Genomic DNA, 18,876 nt, shown 5'->3' with positions numbered 1-18,876 from the left:
GGAACATGTACATTTTTCACATTGAAAGAAATAAAAATAACTACATTTTGTATTGGAACTTGTACATTTTAACACTAAATCAATTAAATATATCTAAATAAATATTGGTTTTATTTCTTATTTATTCTATAATTCAAAGAAGGAACAAATCTTATTTTAAAAACCTAGTTTTTCTATGAAATGTATGTTTATAAGCAACTTTTTAGTTACAGTTTTAGATAATTTTTCTTGGGGATATATGTATACAAAAATATTCATAGTAGAGTTTTACAGACTGAATGATCTGTCCACCCTAGCAGTAACAGCTTGGAATAACACTAGACTTACAGAGATTCAGCTTGGAATACCTCCTCATCTCAGCTTACGTAACGTAAGAATCCTGTTCACCCTAGCAGTAACAGCTTGGAATAACACTAGACTTACAGTGATTCAGCTTGGAATACCTCCTCATCTCAGCTTACGTAACGTAAGAATCCTGTTCACCCTAGCAGTAACAGCTTGGAACAACACTAGACTTACAGTGATTCAGCTTGGAATACCTCCTCATCTCAGCTTACGTAACGTAAGAATCCTGTTCACCCTAGCAGTAACAGCTTGGAACAACACTAGACTTACAGTGATTCAGCTTGGAATACCTCCTCATCTCAGCTTACGTAACGTAAGAATCCTGTTCACCCTAGCAGTAACAGCTTGGAACAACACTAGACTTACAGTGATTCAGCTTGGAATACCTCCTCATCTCAGCTTACGTAACGTAAGAATCCTGTTCACCCTAGCAGTAACAGCTTGGAACAACACTAGACTTACAGTGATTCAGCTTGGAATACCTCCTCATCTCAGCTTACGTAACGTAAGAATCCTGTTCACCCTAGCAGTAACAGCTTGGAACAACACTAGACTTACAGTGATTCAGCTTGGAATACCTCCTCATCTCAGCTTACGTAACGTAAGAATCCTGTTCACCCTAGCAGTAACAGCTTGGAACAACACTAGACTTACAGAGATTCAGCTTGGAATACCTCCTCATCTCAGCTTACGTAACGTAAGAATCCTGTTCACCCTAGCAGTAACAGCTTGGAACAACACTAGACTTACAGAGATTCATCTTGGAATAACTCCTCATCTCAGCTTACATGTTATCTATAAAAGACCTTTGACAGTATGCTAAAGTATCAGTTTCACAATCAACATGGCAGGAGTTATGCTACATGTAGACTTTTTAGAGACTTACAGAGGTGGTAGACATCTTGTATGGAATGGCTTTATATATCGCCATAACAACAAGAGGGACACATGGATATCATGGAAGTGTACCGAGAAAAACTGCAAAGCTACATTATGCACCCGAGATGACGTACCCACAAAGATAGGCCAGGTTCACAATCATCTACCAGACCAAGCAGCAGTAGAATGTAAGAAGATTATGAACAACGTACGAACGAGAGTTAAAACCGAACTTCATCCACTACCAGCCATCTATGATGAAGAAATATCCAAACTTCGAACTACTCCATGGGATGCCCAGAGTAAAAAGATTGCCTCTAAACTTCCAAAGTTTGATGCCAAGAAGTCGTCATTCTATCGTAGCAGAAAGAAGACACTATCGCCAATTCCGAACACCAGACCAGAGGTACAACTTGAAGGTAAATTTACCCAGACCACCAGTGGAGAACAGTTTCTACAAGCAAATGATGGAGACAATGACAAAATACTGATATTCACAACTGACGAGAACCTAGTACATCTATGCTCTGCCGAGATCGTCTACTGCGATGGAACCTTTTATACAGCCCCACAGATGTTTGACAGTATCTTCACCATCCATGCTTTTGTTGGTACTGTTATGTTTCCATTTATGTATTCATTACTGCCGAAGAGAGATACTAACACTTACAACAGATTATTCACGCTTCTGAAAGACATTGCCGTTCGACACAACCTGGACTTCTCACCGTGCACAGTTAACCTTGATTTCGAATGTGCTTCCCGTAATGCCGTCACTCAGACACTTCCAGCAGCAGAACTCAAAGGATGCCTGTTCCACTACACAAGTACCATCTGGGAAAAGACACAAGAATATGGACTTCAGACTGACTACAAGAACCTTCCCGAAGTCCAGGAACTTGTCCGCCGTGCAGCAGCTTTGCCACTTCTTCCATTACACCAAGTTGAAGATTACTGGCTACATGCCCTATAAGATGCCCCACAGAGAGAAGACTGCCTGAAACTCACAGATTACGTCACAAAGACATGGATTGAAGGGCGATATCCACAATCAACATGGAACCACTTCCTAACCGAAGGACCCAGAACCAATAACCACTTAGAAGGATGTCGCAATAAACTAAAGAAGAGAGTGAAGACATCACATCCCAACATCTACAAGATCATCGAGGAGTTCCAGCGACTGCAAGCAGCTACCGAGGTGAAGATAATTCAATATGCAGCAGGAGGACAGAGACGAAAGAAAGCTAGGAAGTACAGAGAAGTAGAAGAACGTCTAGAAAACCTAAAGACTGATCTAATGAATGGGACCAAAGACTTCATCCAGTATGGAGACGCAGCATCCTACATTCTGAAACTCAGTGAGATATTTATAGTGCTTAATTTGAATTTGAATGTTAGGACTATTTATTATAGCATATCGAAACAGTGAAACTTTTGAACATTTGTGCTTGATTTAAATGATTGATATGATAAGATTGATAGTGCTTAACTATAAGATTTTGTTGCATGAAATGTATACTTCTCTGTATCAATATATATTATATATCTATAATGTTAATTATGTTTGTATTGATGACATTGCAAAAAGAATACTAGTATATTGCTAAATAGACATTATTAAATTAATTGCTTTGCTACCTTAATTTGTATATACAAGGTTCCATTTCGCCTTAGCCTGTCTGGTTTTGCCACTAAGGCGAAATGGGAATAATTTTTTACCATGAAATTGACAGCTAAGGCGAAATGGGAGTAAGCCAAATAGATTATGTTTCAGAGTATTCCTCGTGTGAGGGGAAAAGAATATAGACTGAAAACTATTGACATAGTCATGTTAAAAAGGAACAAGTTGATAAGCTTACTTGCATAATGACGAGGATCTTCACAATGTTTTTCCTGTGGAAGTGCATTGTCCCCTTTTCTTTTCTGTAACACAAATTTTTTTTGAAAACCAACATCTTATTCAACATATTGTTATATTTACATATTGTATCATACCATCCGCCTGTTATCTAGTGAATCTGCGCATGCGATATGTTAGTACAAGTCACTAGTGTGTCACGTAGCGTTTGAGGACATAACGTGACGTGCATGCGCGGTTTTCTAGATATAGGTGAACGTTTTTTTTTTTACTATATATTACTTAACGGCATTTCAGGAAAATGTTGATATATCGTTTTGTAGATAAAAATTCCAAAATGTATGCCTCTGATATTCGACAAACAAAACGATTATTTTGACAACTTTAATATAAAATAAAAACAATATTATGAAAACATCTCCAAATGTATGCCTCTGGCTATCAAGTATAGTCACTTTCCAACACATTGATATATCTTTAACAGCATTTAATTAAAAGTTTCATTGTATTGTTGTTTAGGTGAAGATGGCACAGTTCACAGTCCGATCACTGTACAGGTAAACACGGCGTCAATGTCCGTGAATCAATGCGTCAATTAGACGGACTGCTGTTTATATATAGTAAACAGTTATATTGTTTATTTTATCAAAGTTCATTTGATATCTTTGAAATAAAGAATTTTATATGTAATTAATTTGTAACTATTGGTGTGTATATATACTGACCGATTCACTTACAGTAATTAAAAATGCTGAATGACGAATCATGAGAGCATTGTTGAAGAAGTGTACAATGTATATACTATGTTGACATTGATATTTACATGTACAAGCGTGTATATCCATGTTTCTATAACTAATTTGTATGATCAGTTCCGTGTCACTAACTATCGGAAGAAGTGATCCTTGGGTAATGACCGTAACGGTAATTGTTGTACTGTGCAAAGTTATACAGACCATCATCTCATTCGACATTGATTTCTTATCCGACTTTAATAGTAAAGTGCACACATATTTGATACCTATATGAATATGCAGGGAGATACTGAGATACTCTAGTAAAAGCTTCTAAATTGACAATTTTATATTATGGATATTTATATCGCATAGTGAATCATTTTCTCACAATAATGCCATCATCTGTGCACAGCTCCTATTTGAGACGTGTGTCTACGCCACCCCAAAATTGTCCACGTACTACTTGGCTCGTCATCATTAAGATTACCCGTGTCCTAGACATATGTACTACTTGGCTCGTCATCATTAAGATTACCCGTGTCCTAGACATAGGTACTACTTGGCTCGTCATCATTAAGATTACCTGTGTCCTAGACATATGTACTACTTGGCTCGTCATCATTAAGATTACCCGTGTCCTAGACATAGGTACTACTTGGCTCGTTATCATTAAGATTACCCGTGTCCTAGACATATGTACTACTTGGCTCGTTATCATTAGGATTACCCGTGTCCTAGACATATGTACTACTTGGCTCGTCATCATTAAGATTACCCGTGTCCTAGACATAGGTACTATTTGGCTCATCGTCATTAAGATTACCCGTGCCCTAGACATATGCACTAATTGGCTCGTCATCATTAAGATTACCCGTGTCCTAGACATAGGTACTACTTGGCTCGTCATCATTAAGATTACCCGTGTCCTAGACATAGGTACTACTTGGCTCGTTATCATTAAGATTACCCGTGTCCTAGACATATGTACTACTTGGCTCATCATCATTAAGATTACCCGTGTCCTAGATATAGGTACTATTTGGCTCATCGTCATTAAGATTACCCGTGTCCTAGACATATGTACTACTTGGCTCGTCATCATTAAGATTACCCGTGTCCTAGACATAGGTACTATTTGGCTCATCGTCATTAAGATTACCCGTGTCCTAGACATATGTACTACTTGGCTCGTCATCATTAAGATTACCCGTGTCCTAGACATAGGTACTATTTGGCTCATCGTCATTAAGATTACCCGTGTCCTAGACATATGTACTACTTGGCTCGTCACCATTAAGATTACCCGTGTCCTAGACATAGGTACTACTTGGCTCGTCACCATTAAGATTACCCGTTTCCTAGACATAGGTACTAATTGTGATATACGCCCCAGGGCAGTTGATTGTCACACTTCGGCGGCAAACTTTTATCCCCCGCTCCCCATACGTCCTATCATGAAATGACATGATAATGAATGACAAATTATGAGTTTACTATTAAAGGGGGTGTTTCATGTGGTAATTTACAAATATCATTATATCTACATTGTTTCAATTATTGAAGTAAACCACGAATGATCAAGTGGTTCCTTTTCCTTCCCAATCCGGACGACATAATCGAACAGAGACATTTAGGTCTCAGATTCAAAATTATAAACAGGCATTTTGCCCAGGGACATGTATTACAAGTATATTCTGTCCGTGCGTGTGTCGACACCTCGATAACTACTGCTCCGAATGCTTTCAAAATGCAGTGTTGACAGGACATGGATATGAACTCTAGAAACAGCAGTGAGAATGGTGTGCCATATTATGGTTAAGCAGGTTTAAGTTTAGATGTAAATGATGGACCATCTCCCTCCCAATCCCATGGAATTTATTCGAACAATACATGCATTAGTAACCTGATCGTAAATCATGGCGGCTCCGGTAGTAACACTCATCGGTCAGACGAGATAACAAGATAGCAAAATAACACCTTGTTATCATCTTATTAAAAAGACAAAAAAAGCAGAATTTACAAATTTGGAAATATGATGTTTACCATTCTAGAAAAGGGATAAGTTATATAATGTTTGAAATAGCAAAAATTTAGAAAAATATCTTTCGATTTTACCAAAATGTTTTTAAAAAACTTTCAAAAGGTATCGCAAAGGTAATCATTGACTTTTCATTAAAAGAGAACGCCTCCAGTTTATGTAACTAGTTATATATGTAATAATAAAAAGACGAGTATGTACCACGGCGCCACCCGACCACCGCCTAATGGTGAATACAATAACGTCTTGTAGAAGAAGGAAATGACGCCACGGAAGTATGTCCGAGGTAACACATTGGTATATGTGGATATGTCGGCGTGTGTCTTGTTGAAATGTTGAAGAATTTAAACAAATTAAAAAAACACTTCATTGAAGCAAGGAATTATGCAGTTCAAATTGTTGATTTCATCTTAATTAGGTGGGGTCAACATATATGGAAATTCTAACACTAGCATCGGCCCTCACTTTGAATTTCAAAATATGATAACCATAAACAGATATGGATATCAGAAGCTTAAATACGGAAAAGTTGATTTTTTATAAAATGGAAGCTCCTTGACTAATACCTTGGTGAGTGTTAAAGTAGCTGTTATGTAATTCCTTCTAGTGCATTATTATGAGACAATTCCAATAAAATTATGTCATTAATGTGAGAACATTGTACCAACCAACATTTTGATACCACATATCACACTATTTCAGGAGAAACGTTTCTTTTGTGTTGAAAAATGCAGCCAAAATTCATATAAAAAGCCATTACTTTTGAGAAAAGTACTCTTTTGGACACTTCAATTTCTATACTTCCGAAACCAGACTATTTTTCATACTTGCTTAAAAGTTGGCCACAGATGATATCTTTCAAAAGGAGGATTCTTGGGAAAAACGAAAACCGGTAAATGTGTCATTTCACACATTTGCTTAAAAAAAACCAAGAAACTCTTATTTTTTTTTTTTCATTTTCGTTAAATAGTGACAGCTTAATGACCGAAAGTCTGTAGATCTTGCTATTTGACAAGGTGGTTGTTCATGTCAATTTGTATCAGTTTGGTTAACATTGCTGAACTTGACCTCCGTTCAAGGTCACAGAAATGAAATTTGTTAAAATAAAGGCATTTTTGTACAAGTTTCACAATTTGAAGATTTAGTTAGCAGCTTTATACAAATCAGTTGATGAAGGTCAATAAAGTGACCTTATTAGATAGATTGTGTACAGTCATAGTGATGGGCTTTGCCTTTGTCAGTTCCAATCCATAATTTGTGGCACTTTGAGAGGCCAATAAGAGAGAGAACAGTTGCAGTTTGCAGCACATTACATTGTGTTTTAATATAGCAGAACTGCTCAAGTGATTGCTTGTTTGAACTTGAGTGTTACATGGACTGGCTTAGTTTGATCTTGATGCTGAACATGGCCCAAGAAATACAAAATGCACGCAAAATGTGCACACATTCCAACAGCTCGCTTGCCCGCTGGACAGACACAGGAGTAAACTTTGACTTTGATCATATCTGTCAAACGCAATCCAAACATTGTATTTTGACTGTGATTTGTGCCTTGAATGGATTTGGCTTCGGAGAAGATTTTCATCATGCTGAAAGACCCAAACTTCAAAGTCTCCAGCAGTAGTGAGATGCACAGCAATATTTCTGGGTGCTACTTTCAGCTGGTATGATCCGCAGGTTACTGTTTCTAAATATTCCATATCCAGTACTGGAAACTCTCTTGAACAGGCATCAAGTTTCACCAAGTTGGCCTTGTTGCGCCTAGAAAGGTCAGGTTCATCTGCAACCCTTGAGACCAAGGTGTTGGGCAGAGCCAAACGGGATTGCATTCGCTCAGCAAGGCAACGGTCCCTCAAGTCCCTCTCTGGTGTGGACACATAAATTGGTCCACGTGCAGCATTCAATGAAGCAGCAGCTACTTTAATAAGTTCCTCTATGACACTAAGGAAGTAGCTTGAGCTGTGTTGTTCTCTGAACAGTTTCCACTATTTCAGTCGACCATGGTAGCTCTCCACAACCCATCTTGACTTAGTACACTGGCGGTGCTCTTTGGCAGTAAGTGTATTATGCCATGTCTGATCTGGCAGAAGATAGGAAGGCATGTACACAGGAAACCATGAACCTCGCAGCAGCTCCAACACATCCCTAAACCCCCGGTCAACAATCACATTAAGCATCATCTGCATCATTCGCCAGGTCATCTGGAGTGCTCATACCAGAAGGTTTATACAATTCAGACTGCAATGGCCCTTGCTTGGAGCACGCTTGTAGCACGTTCCACATATCATGTTTTCTTCTGTTATGCTAATGATCTCAGCAGTTAGCAGCTGGTACAGCCAGTTATACTGGGGTCTTACTTGAGCTCGGGCTCCTTGAGATAAATCTTTCAACCTGGTTTTGCAACCACGACCTATGCACACGTCTGACATCATTTTAGTAAACTTAATGGGAGATTTGCAGTAATTTGAATTTAATACAGAATGTCTGACATAAGTGTAACTTTGTCTATGTAATTGCCTATAGATACTTAGCAAAATGGTATGAATACCTTATAGTAATACCTTTATATGTTCCAGGTGTCAGACAAGGTTATCATTTCTTGCCTCATATATTAATCATTAATTAGAATATCTAACTAATTTATATCCAATATTGTTATGTTTAATGATAAACGAAGAAAAGTGGAATGACGATAACACGTTATCAGTAATACTGATTATTTAATCATTGTTAAGTTTTTATAATACAGACTTAACTGTCAGCTGTTCTTTAGAGGATAGATTTCTAGAAAACACCATGTTAAGTTGTACCTCCTGAATTTAATTTTAAAACAAATACAAAATACTTAGTGTGCTTTGGTACTACAAAAAGGGAAAATATAGCAGTATTTGGCACAAAAAAAACGAAAATTAAATCTTCATGATTATGGCAAATTATGCAATGAGCATGTTTAAATTGCTAAAACTATATTTTACCGGTTTTGAAATCACTTAAAATTTATTCAATAGGCAGCATATATACGTAGAAAGTTTTTTAAAGAAGTATGAAATATAGACTGAGATTGCAACTATACAAAATGAACTTTGATATATTCTTTATTTTGTGAAAATTTTGCATTTTGTTTAAGCTAAGTTATCAATATGCTTAATTTGTTTATGCCAATATAACATGTGGTATCAAAATAACGGATATTTTTTGTACTTTAGGCTTGTATATATATATATATATATTTATATATATATATATATATGTTCATTTCAGATTCTCATGTAGCAAGTATTTGTCATTATGTTAAGGTACCTTTGTCACTCAACCTGGCGTTATACAAGGAGGTCCAGTATGACTATGAGTAGTTATAATGACTTATCATTTATGCGGTTGTAGGTTATTTTCATGTATCTACATATGGCGAAAAAATTATAAAAATCTATGTGGGGGTCAAATGTGGACCCCATCTTTGTGTCGATATCCATACAAAGTTTATGTCAATAGATATACCGCCCAGATTAGCATGTTGATATTGTTGTCGTGTTTTCTCACATCAATGCTTTTGCTGAAAGCAACAGGCGACAAGACTACTACAATCATTGTGTTCATATATATAAATGTATTTTATAATGAGTTATAATAGTTAAACCAAAGGCCTATATCACTAAAGTCAAAGTTAATGTCTCTCCATAGTTGCATAAACATATTGTGTTGAAAATCTGACATTTTCTCATATCACGGCGTTTGCAAAAAGCAACCGCCGACAGAACTACAACAACCATTATGTTCATTAAAAATAAGTTTAACGACAGGCCAATATCGCTAAATCAAGGTTAATAGCTCTCCGTGGTTGTCTTCTTCAATGTCACACATGCAAACTTCCGATACATATATATTTTTTTTTCTTTATTTTTTATTTAAGTTTCTAATTTTAAGAGGTGAACATCCAGTGCAGTCGGTCTTCCCAATTTTCCTCATTATGAAAAAGTACAGGCAGATTGCTTTATTAAAAATCTGACATTTTCTCACATCACGGCGTTTACTGAAAGCAACCGCCGACATGATTACAACAATTACTGTGTGCATTAACTTATAATTTTAACGAAAGGCCGATATCGCTTAAGTCACGATTAATAACTCTCCGTGGTTGTCTTCTTCAATGCCATCCATGCAGACAATATTTGTATTTGTTCATTTTTTTAAGTATTTAATTTCAAATAATGGCCACCCAGTGCAGCCGGTCTTCCCAGATTTCCTTATTACGAAATAGTTCAGGCAGATTGGTCCCACTTCATTCATACTCAGACAAATGCAAATACAGATATATGAGTAGGTACGACAACTCATCACCTTTATTGAGAAAGCACAATTTTGAAATAATTGAATCTTGTGACCTTGAAAGTAGGTAAAGGTATTTCATATCATTACATTTGATAGCCGATAACCTAAATATAAGTAATTGATATAGTTCTAAAACAAGCTATCGCCATTTGACAAGATCAAACAACATTTTCAAAATGTCGTAAAATGTTACCGGTAAATACTTAATACAGATCTCACTGTACACATTCTACTGTAGATGGAGACTGTATGATATTGTCACCAGTATGATCTCACTGTACACATTCTACTGTAGATGGAGACTGTATGATAGTGATATTGTCACCAGTATGATCTCACTGTACACATTCTACTGTAGATGGAGACTGTATGATATTGTCACCAGTATGATCTCACTGTACACATTCTACTGTAGATGGAGACTGTATGATAGTGATATTGTCACCAGTATGATCTCACTGTACACATTCTACTGTAGATGGAGACTGTATGATATTGTCACCAGTATGATCTCACTGTACACATTCTACTGTAGATGGAGACTGTATGATAGTGATATTGTCACCAGTATGATCTCACTGTACACATTCTACTGTAGATGGAGACTGTATGATATTGTCACCAGTATGATCTCACTGTACACATTCTACTGTAGATGGAGACTGTATGATATTGTCACCAGTATGATCTCACTGTACACATTCTACTGTAGATGGAGACTGTATGATATTGTCACCAGTATGATCTCACTGTACACATTCTACTGTAGATGGAGACTGTATGATATTGTCACCAGTATGATCTCACTGTACACATTCTACTGTAGATGGAGACTGTATGATATTGTCACCAGTATGATCTCACTGTACACATTCTACTGTAGATGGAGACTGTATGATATTGTCACCAGTATGATCTCACTGTACACATTCTACTGTAGATGGAGACTGTGTGATAGTGATATTGTCACCAGTATGATCTCACTGTACACATTCTACTGTAGATGGAGACTGTATGATATTGTCACCAGTATGATCTCACTGTACACATTCTACTGTAGATGGAGACTGTATGATATTGTCACCAGTATGATCTCACTGTACACATTCTACTGTAGATGGAGACTGTATGATATTGTCACCAGTATGATCTCACTGTACACATTCTACTGTAGATGGAGACTGTATGATATTGTCACCAGTATGATCTCACTGTACACATTCTACTGTATTTGTAACTTCCTTAAGACACAGATTCTGGTCTTCCAGGAAAACATAAGCAGTCAAGGGTAGGGAGTTTATCAGATCACCGGGAAAAACAACGGGCCTTGTTTGGGAGTTTCTCAGCTTCACACCAAACACAACCCGCCACGGTCAGGGATTTTTATAAACTTTCACGGAATCACAACCCGCCACAGTCAGGGATCTTGACAGGCATCCCTGGAAACACAACACGCCACAGTCAGGGATTTTTATAGCCTTTCACGGAAACACCACCCGCCACAGTCAGGGATTTTTATAAACTTTCACGGAATCACAACCCGCCAGTCAGGGATCTTTACAGGCATCCCTGGAAACACAACACGCCACAGTCAGGGATTTTTATAGACTTTCACGGAAACACAACACGCCACAGTCAGGGATTTTTATAGACTTTCACGGAAACACAAACCCCGACAGGTAGGTAGTGCATGTGCATTCACAACAGAAGTTATATGATATGGATGTAGGTATTATTGCAGGTTTGTGTTAAAAAAGCAATTTTAATTATTGTAGGAAAACGACTATGTAAAGGTTATATAACCCGACCCCAAACTCTTTGCGCTTTTTTAAAGGGAATTTTATATAAGTAAATCACACTCAACATGAAAGTAGTTTCATTAATGTGAGTGTTTAGGCGATCAGCGACAATAGTGGACATGTATGAGGGCAGGATGACAGTCGGAATGAGATGTTAATGTCAAAAGAATTCGTATTACCGTTAATAAACCCAACTGTTGGATAATCATTCTGTGCAAATTCCAAGCATGCGGTTTAAAGTTCATTCTTTCACACGGATAGGAAGTACTACAAACATACTACATTGTAGATTTCGGTAATCAGTTAGGACAAAGGTTTTAGTTTTTGGCGCTTATTTCTGTACTATTGTTTCACTTTACCCGAGTGGTTTCGTGGTAATATTGCTCCATAATGATACAGTTTAACATGTTAAGGACGTGTTATACGTGTGAGTTTATTGATAAAACTCCGGAAGTGTTAGTTCCGTTATTCGATAGCGCTTGTGTTGTATAGGGGGTCATGGGTAATTACATATGATATAGATAGAATATGTTGTGACAGTTGTTTAGAGACGATAGACTTTAGTGTCTCCTGGGAATTCACTATAGTACATTGTTCCTATCTTGTGTATTTTTTATCTATAATCTGTTTACCATCTCATCACACTATTTTCAACCTTAGTGTACATAAGACTATAGTACAACCAAAAGAGATTCCTTATCATCCCGTAAACTACTTTCGTTAGTGCCAGTACGTTCCACATTGGTCATTTGTCTGATGAAGATGACATTGTAGTCATGGAAACGTCACACTCAAATCTTCTACTGGCTGTGTTATAAGCTGAAGGTGACCGTGTAGTCAAAGAAACTCTAATCTTCTAATGATTGTGATGTCTCTATTTAATCCCCTATTAATCACTTTTGTTGTTTGGAAGCGTACGATGGGCTTTACTGTGGGAGTACGAACGCCCACGGAAATCACTTACATATACGAAGTGGAAGGTGTGCAAAAAACATTAACAAATTACCTCAATGGCAACATTATCCAAATCCAAACTCAAATTCCATAAAACTAGGTCAAAACATGAACAAAAGAAACATTTACACGGAGACTCCAGAAAAAGTACAAAGATGATAAGACTCGTTGTTCCTTAAAAGTAAGCGTCTTTTGCTTCATCTACGGCACTCGTCATGTAAATCTTGGTCTATCTGAGTAAATAATGTCACGTTCTCAAATTAGAACAAGGTATACAACAACGGGGCCAACAGACACACTAACGAGCTTCAAACAATTTAGCTAGAGAAAAACAGAATTAGTATGTTATATGTAAAAATCCTGTAATAATGAGGATAAACTTCAGCCTGTTTTGGAGTCGATAATGCACTGTCCTACGACATTCTCTATGAGCATCAGGACTGTAGGTTCCCGACGATGACTCATGTATAATGTTACAAGCTGCTTGTGTATATATGTGGTTAGTGAGCACATGTGGATGGATATCTATGATGGGTAGGTGTGTCTAAATATTCGTGTCGGTATGTGTGTTCGTGTCGGTATGTGTTTGTGTCGGTATTATTATTCTCTTTATTGCCTCCAGAGATGAAGATTACAGAAGAATGTTGAACATATATACAAAGCGTACGATACATATATAAATGATTACAGAATATGAATAACATAGATACACACTTTATGCTTTAGGAGTAGGCATATCAAGTGCAAATTAAGCGAAAGGGGGTATTTTAAGGTATACCCAAAGAGTTTCAAAATACAATTTTCTGACACAAATCAGGTAAACTATAATGAATTGTTAAGTCACATGACTCCTACAAAATGTACATGGACTATTTGTTATCTTTATCATTATATATATTAATTATAATATAGTTTACACATCTTGAACACACAAATACAGGATTTTATCCTGAATTCAATCAGCTCTTCTGCACTAATTTGATAGTTTACATTTCCTCCAATCAATATATGTAATAACTGAAGGTCTGGGAGAGAGTGTAAATAAACACTAAACAGTATATCAGTGGTATTAATTATACTGCACCACAGTTGGTCCCTCAACTCGGAAGTATAAATACACTGTAGCACTAGATGTGTCATAGGGTCTTGATATAGAAACCCACATTTGTGACATAATTCCATGGTAGTCAAGCTACGAATGGTTACCACTATTTTCATTATGTAATGTATATATTTTCTGTATTGAGGAAATCGAAGTGCTAACTTCCATAAAATACTAGGTTTGGGTTGGTTATGTATTTCTCTAAACCTTGTAAAATCATCATCAAACTTCATACGTTCCTTTAGATTGTACTCTTCATATTTCATTACAGCATTATATACTGTTGTTTTCCAATGGCTTTTCTTTCGAAAAATTCCAGTTTCTACAAAAGTATCTAGATTTTGAAGCAGTGAATACTTTTTTAATATTTTGACTATGTCTGGGGTGAAACCAATCTGGTATGGTCTACCTAGTCGAAACAAAAATAGTCTGGTAATGAAAACTTTATAAACAGAAGACATTGTTTTCAATCTACACAATCTTCCAAAAAATAACAACTTTCTAATGTCTATATATGCTTCGATAGAGGTCCAACCAAGTAAAGATGTACACATATCTGTTCTGGTTCTCTTTTCAAACCCTTGAATAGATTTAACAATAAAATGTTGCGCCCTTTCTAACATTATTATTTCGGTTTTTGTCAATTGCCAAAGCTCACATCCGTATAAGGCTGATGGATAAACTTTAATTTTGATAAGCTTCGCCACTGTTAAAGGGTTTAGAGCACAAGGATGTGCACCAGAACGAACAAGGGACATCGTACCCGATCTTAACTTATTACATGCACGTGCTGTTCTCTCGAATGAGTTCTGTTTACAGTTTAATAAGATACCAACATGTGTAATGCCATCAGTCTGTGGTATAATACAATTGTACAGATAAAGCTCATTATACACAGTGCAAGTTCTACTATTTGGGTTTGTGAAGGTAACAATTTTGCTTTTTACAGCAGAGAATGAAAAACGCCATCTTTTACTATAATTTTCACTTATTGATATCATTTTCTGAAGACTTCTAAGACTCGTACTGACCAAACAGATGTCGTCTGCTTGAGTAGGAACATTAACATTTAAATCAACAATTACTGCTCCTAGGCCAGAATTCTCTATTTCATTTAGTAAATCGTTAATAAATACTAGGTACATTTTGGCAGACAATGCCCCTCCCTGTAATATTCCACGTTCCATTTTGAGCATGGAGGATTTTAACCCATTGAATAAAACACAACTTTCAACATTTGTATACATACATTTTAGTAAAATCCACGTCTTCGCATTTAATCCTAATTCATAAATTTTGTACAATAGTCCAGCGTGCCACACAGTGTCGAACGCTTTGTTACTATCTAAGAAAGCAACATGGACGTTGGAACCATATTCAATATTGTGACTTATACATTCTTGAAGACTGAATGATGTGCATAGACTACACAAATCTTTTTGATAAGCAGACTGTTGTCTATTTGGAAATACACGGGAATTTAAAACTCGTTGGATTCTTTGTGCTAAAACCATTTCAAACATTTTAAAAAATACAGGTAATAATGTGATCCCCCTGTAGCTGTTGGGGTCTTCTTTCTTTTTACCTTGACCTTTATACAATGTTATAATAATGCCTTTTTTCCAGTCTTTTGGAATGTATTCGTTTTTTATGACATTATTAAATAAGGTGGCGATATATTCAAAAAGTACTGTTCCACCATGTTTAATGTGTTCGTATACTATACCGTCCCACCCTCCTGCTTTTTTAGATTTGAGACCTCTAGACACCAAGGCAATTTCTGAAGTGGTAATGCATTCGTTCAGGTATATGTCTACCTCATTATGAACTTTCTTTTCAATTTCGTTCACGCGGTTTATGATTTCTCTTTGGAACGTGTTGTCCAATTCTTCATTCGGTTTATCATGGAACAAATTTTCGAAATGTGTCGCCCACGCTTCGACGATATTTTTGGGGTCTCGTAAAATTACATTGTTGTATTTCATTTCAGTCTGAAGTGTTTTGCTTTTACAAGATTTACCTTTGTATAAATGCCAGAATAAATTCTGGTCAAGTTCACTGGATTTTTCTATTTCATTAAATTGTTCAGACATATACCTATTAAATGCATCACGAAGTTTTCTTCTGAAAGAAGTTTTGCTCTCTTTATACTGCAGAAAACTATGAGAGAAATTTCTAGGTTTTCCTTCATTTAGCCATTTTTGCCTTTTAATTTGCACCGAAGTGTGCATTTCTGACAATTCTTTAGACCAATATGGTTTTAAATAGCTTTTGTACTTTTTTATAGGCAAGGTAGAGTTGGAGGATTGCAATATAGCTGAAACAATATCTTTGGAGAACTGGTCTATGCATTCGTTAGACATTTGTCCGGCAGGCAATTCTATTAACTTTAAATTATTTCCCAACTCCAGCATATAATTATTAATATTACCGTATTTGTGTTCGTGTCGGTATGTGTGTTCGTGTCGGTATGTGTGTTTGTGTCGGAATGTGTGTTTGTGTCGGTATTTGTGTTCTTGTCAGTATGTGTGTTCGTGTCGGTATATGTGTTTATGTCAGTATGTGTGTTCTTGTCAGTATGTATGTTCGTGTTGGTATGTGTCAGTATGTGTGTCCGTGTCAGTATGTGTGTTCCTATCAGTATGTGTGTTTGGGTGAGAATGTGTGTTCCTGTCGGTATGTGTGTTTTTGTCGGTATGTGTGTTCGTGTCGGTATGTGTGTTCGTGTCGGTATGTGTTTGTGTCGGTATGTGTGTTTGTGTCAGTATGTGTGGTTGTGTCGGTTTGTGTGTTTGTGTCGGTATGTGTGTTCCTGTCAGTATGTGTGTTCGTGTCGGTATGTGGGTTTGTGTCAATATGTGTGTTCTAGTCGGTATGTGTGTTTGTGTCGGTATGTGTGTTTGGATGAGTATGTGTGTTCGTGTCGGTATGTGTGTTCGGGTCAGTATGTGAGTTCGTGTCGGTATGTGTGTTCGGGTCAGTATGTATGTTCGTGTCGGTATGTATGTTCGTGTCAGTATGTGTGTTCGTGTCGGTATGTGTGTTCGGGTCAGTATGTATATTCGTGTCAGTATGTGTGTTCGTTTCGGTATGTATGTTCGTGTCGGTATGTGTTTGTGTCAGTATGTGTGTTTGAGTGAGTATGTGTGTTCTTGTCAGTATGTGTGTTCGTGTCGGTATGTGTCAGTATGTATGTTCCTGTCAGTATGTGTGTTTGGTTGAGAATATGTGTTCGTGTCGGTATGTGTGTTTGTGTCGGTATGTGTGTTCGTGTCAGTATGTGTTCGTGTCGGTAAGTGTTTGTGTCAGCATGTGTGTTCGTGTCAGTATGTGTGTTTGTGTCGGTATGTGTATTCGTTTCGGTATGTGTGTTCGTGTCGGTATGTGTGTTCGTGTCAGTAAGTGTGTTCGTGTCGGTAGGTGTGTTCGGGTCGGTATGTGTGTTTGGGTGTATATCGAGAGTAGAACGGTCCAAGAGGAGTGTATATCGAGAAGAGAAAGGTCCAAGAGAAGTATAGATCGAGAGTAGAACGGTCCAAGAGAAGTTTTTATCGAGAGTAGAACGGTCCAAGAGAATTATATATCGAGAGTAGAACGGTCGACCAGAAGTATAGATCGAGAGTAGAACGGTCCAAGAGAAGTATATATCGAGAGTAGAACGGTCCAACAGAAGTATATATCGAGAGTTGAACGGTCCAAGAGAAGTATATATCGAGAGTAGAACGGTCCAAGAGAAGTATAGATCGAGAGTAGAACGGTCGACCAGAAGTATAGATCGAGAGTAGAACGGTCCAAGAGGAGTGTATATCGAGAAGAGAACGGTCCAAGAGAAGTATATATCGAGAGTAGGACGGTCCAAGAGAAGTGTTTATCGAGAGTAGAACGGTCCAAGAGAATTATAAACGAGAGTAGAACGGTCCAACAGAAGTATATATCGAGAGTAGAACGGTCCAACAGAAGTGTTTATCGAGAGTAGAACGGTCCAACAGAAGTATATATCGAGAGTAGAACGGTCCAACAGAAGTATATATCGAGAGTAGAACGGTCGACCAGAATGTGTTTATCGAGAGTAGAACGATCAAAGAGATATATATAAACTACATTTTCTGTTTTTGAAAAGTTGAGATTTTCATTGAAATTGATATATCACAGATATTTTACACATTTCATTGCCATTGATATGACGGATCACCATCGGGTACTTATCAGCTTAAGTCGATAAACCCTTTTCCGATTTCTTTCAGAGGCAGCCTACGGAAAACAGCTCAAGACAGTTACTGACTTTGAGCGGTTTTGACACCGTCCATTGACCGATCATAGCAGGAACAATGCATACAAATTAGTGTGACGTAATCATGTCAGGAGTCTCGGTTGAGTTACCACAATTTTCTATAAATCCGAGCTTACAAGTGAGGTACGGGTTGACGACGCCTCTTTATTCTTCTCGTGACAGGATAAGATTTACCTCGAATTAGGGACCGTTACTCCTCCTTGTATAGGTGAGTGTATCTTAAATGGACATGTCGGATTTCCAAGCATAGCTATTATTGTTACCTGATTTTATGAACTTCATTTCAATATATGAAACTGATTAATGTCTAGCTTGTGTTCATTTCAATGTATGAAGCTGATTGATGTTTCGTTTGTGTTCATTTCAATGTATGAAACTGATTAATGTCTAGTTTGGCATGAAATGGTCAGAGACGTATACGTCTCTGAAATGGTTTAACATTTATATTTTATCTCGTTTATTAAATGATTAAACCTTGTTTGTAAAAGCCCTAATTTAAACATGCCATTTTGTGTTGTAAATAGATACTTTGATGTTTTAC

General features: G+C 37.1%; 1 protein-coding gene across 1 annotated transcript; it reads left to right on the top strand.

The window, feature by feature from the left end:
• The first annotated feature begins 1,189 nt into the window (after positions 1 to 1,189).
• Positions 1,190 to 2,656, top strand: LOC132550676 (uncharacterized). Its single transcript, XM_060214766.1, has 2 exons — positions 1,190 to 2,167; positions 2,210 to 2,656. The coding sequence occupies exons 1-2, from the start codon at positions 1,190 to 1,192 to the stop codon at positions 2,654 to 2,656; spliced, it is 1,425 nt and encodes a 474-aa protein (XP_060070749.1).
• Positions 2,657 to 18,876: the final 16,220 nt, after the last annotated feature.

Source organism: Ylistrum balloti, unplaced genomic scaffold (assembly GCF_031769215.1).
Source record: "Ylistrum balloti isolate Yb309-2 unplaced genomic scaffold, AGI_CSIRO_Ybal_v1 Utg370138, whole genome shotgun sequence".
NCBI classification, from domain to species: Eukaryota; Metazoa; Mollusca; class Bivalvia; order Pectinida; family Pectinidae; genus Ylistrum; species Ylistrum balloti.
The sequence above is the reverse complement of the archived record's forward strand: the minus strand, read 5'-3'. Positions and strand labels throughout refer to the sequence as shown.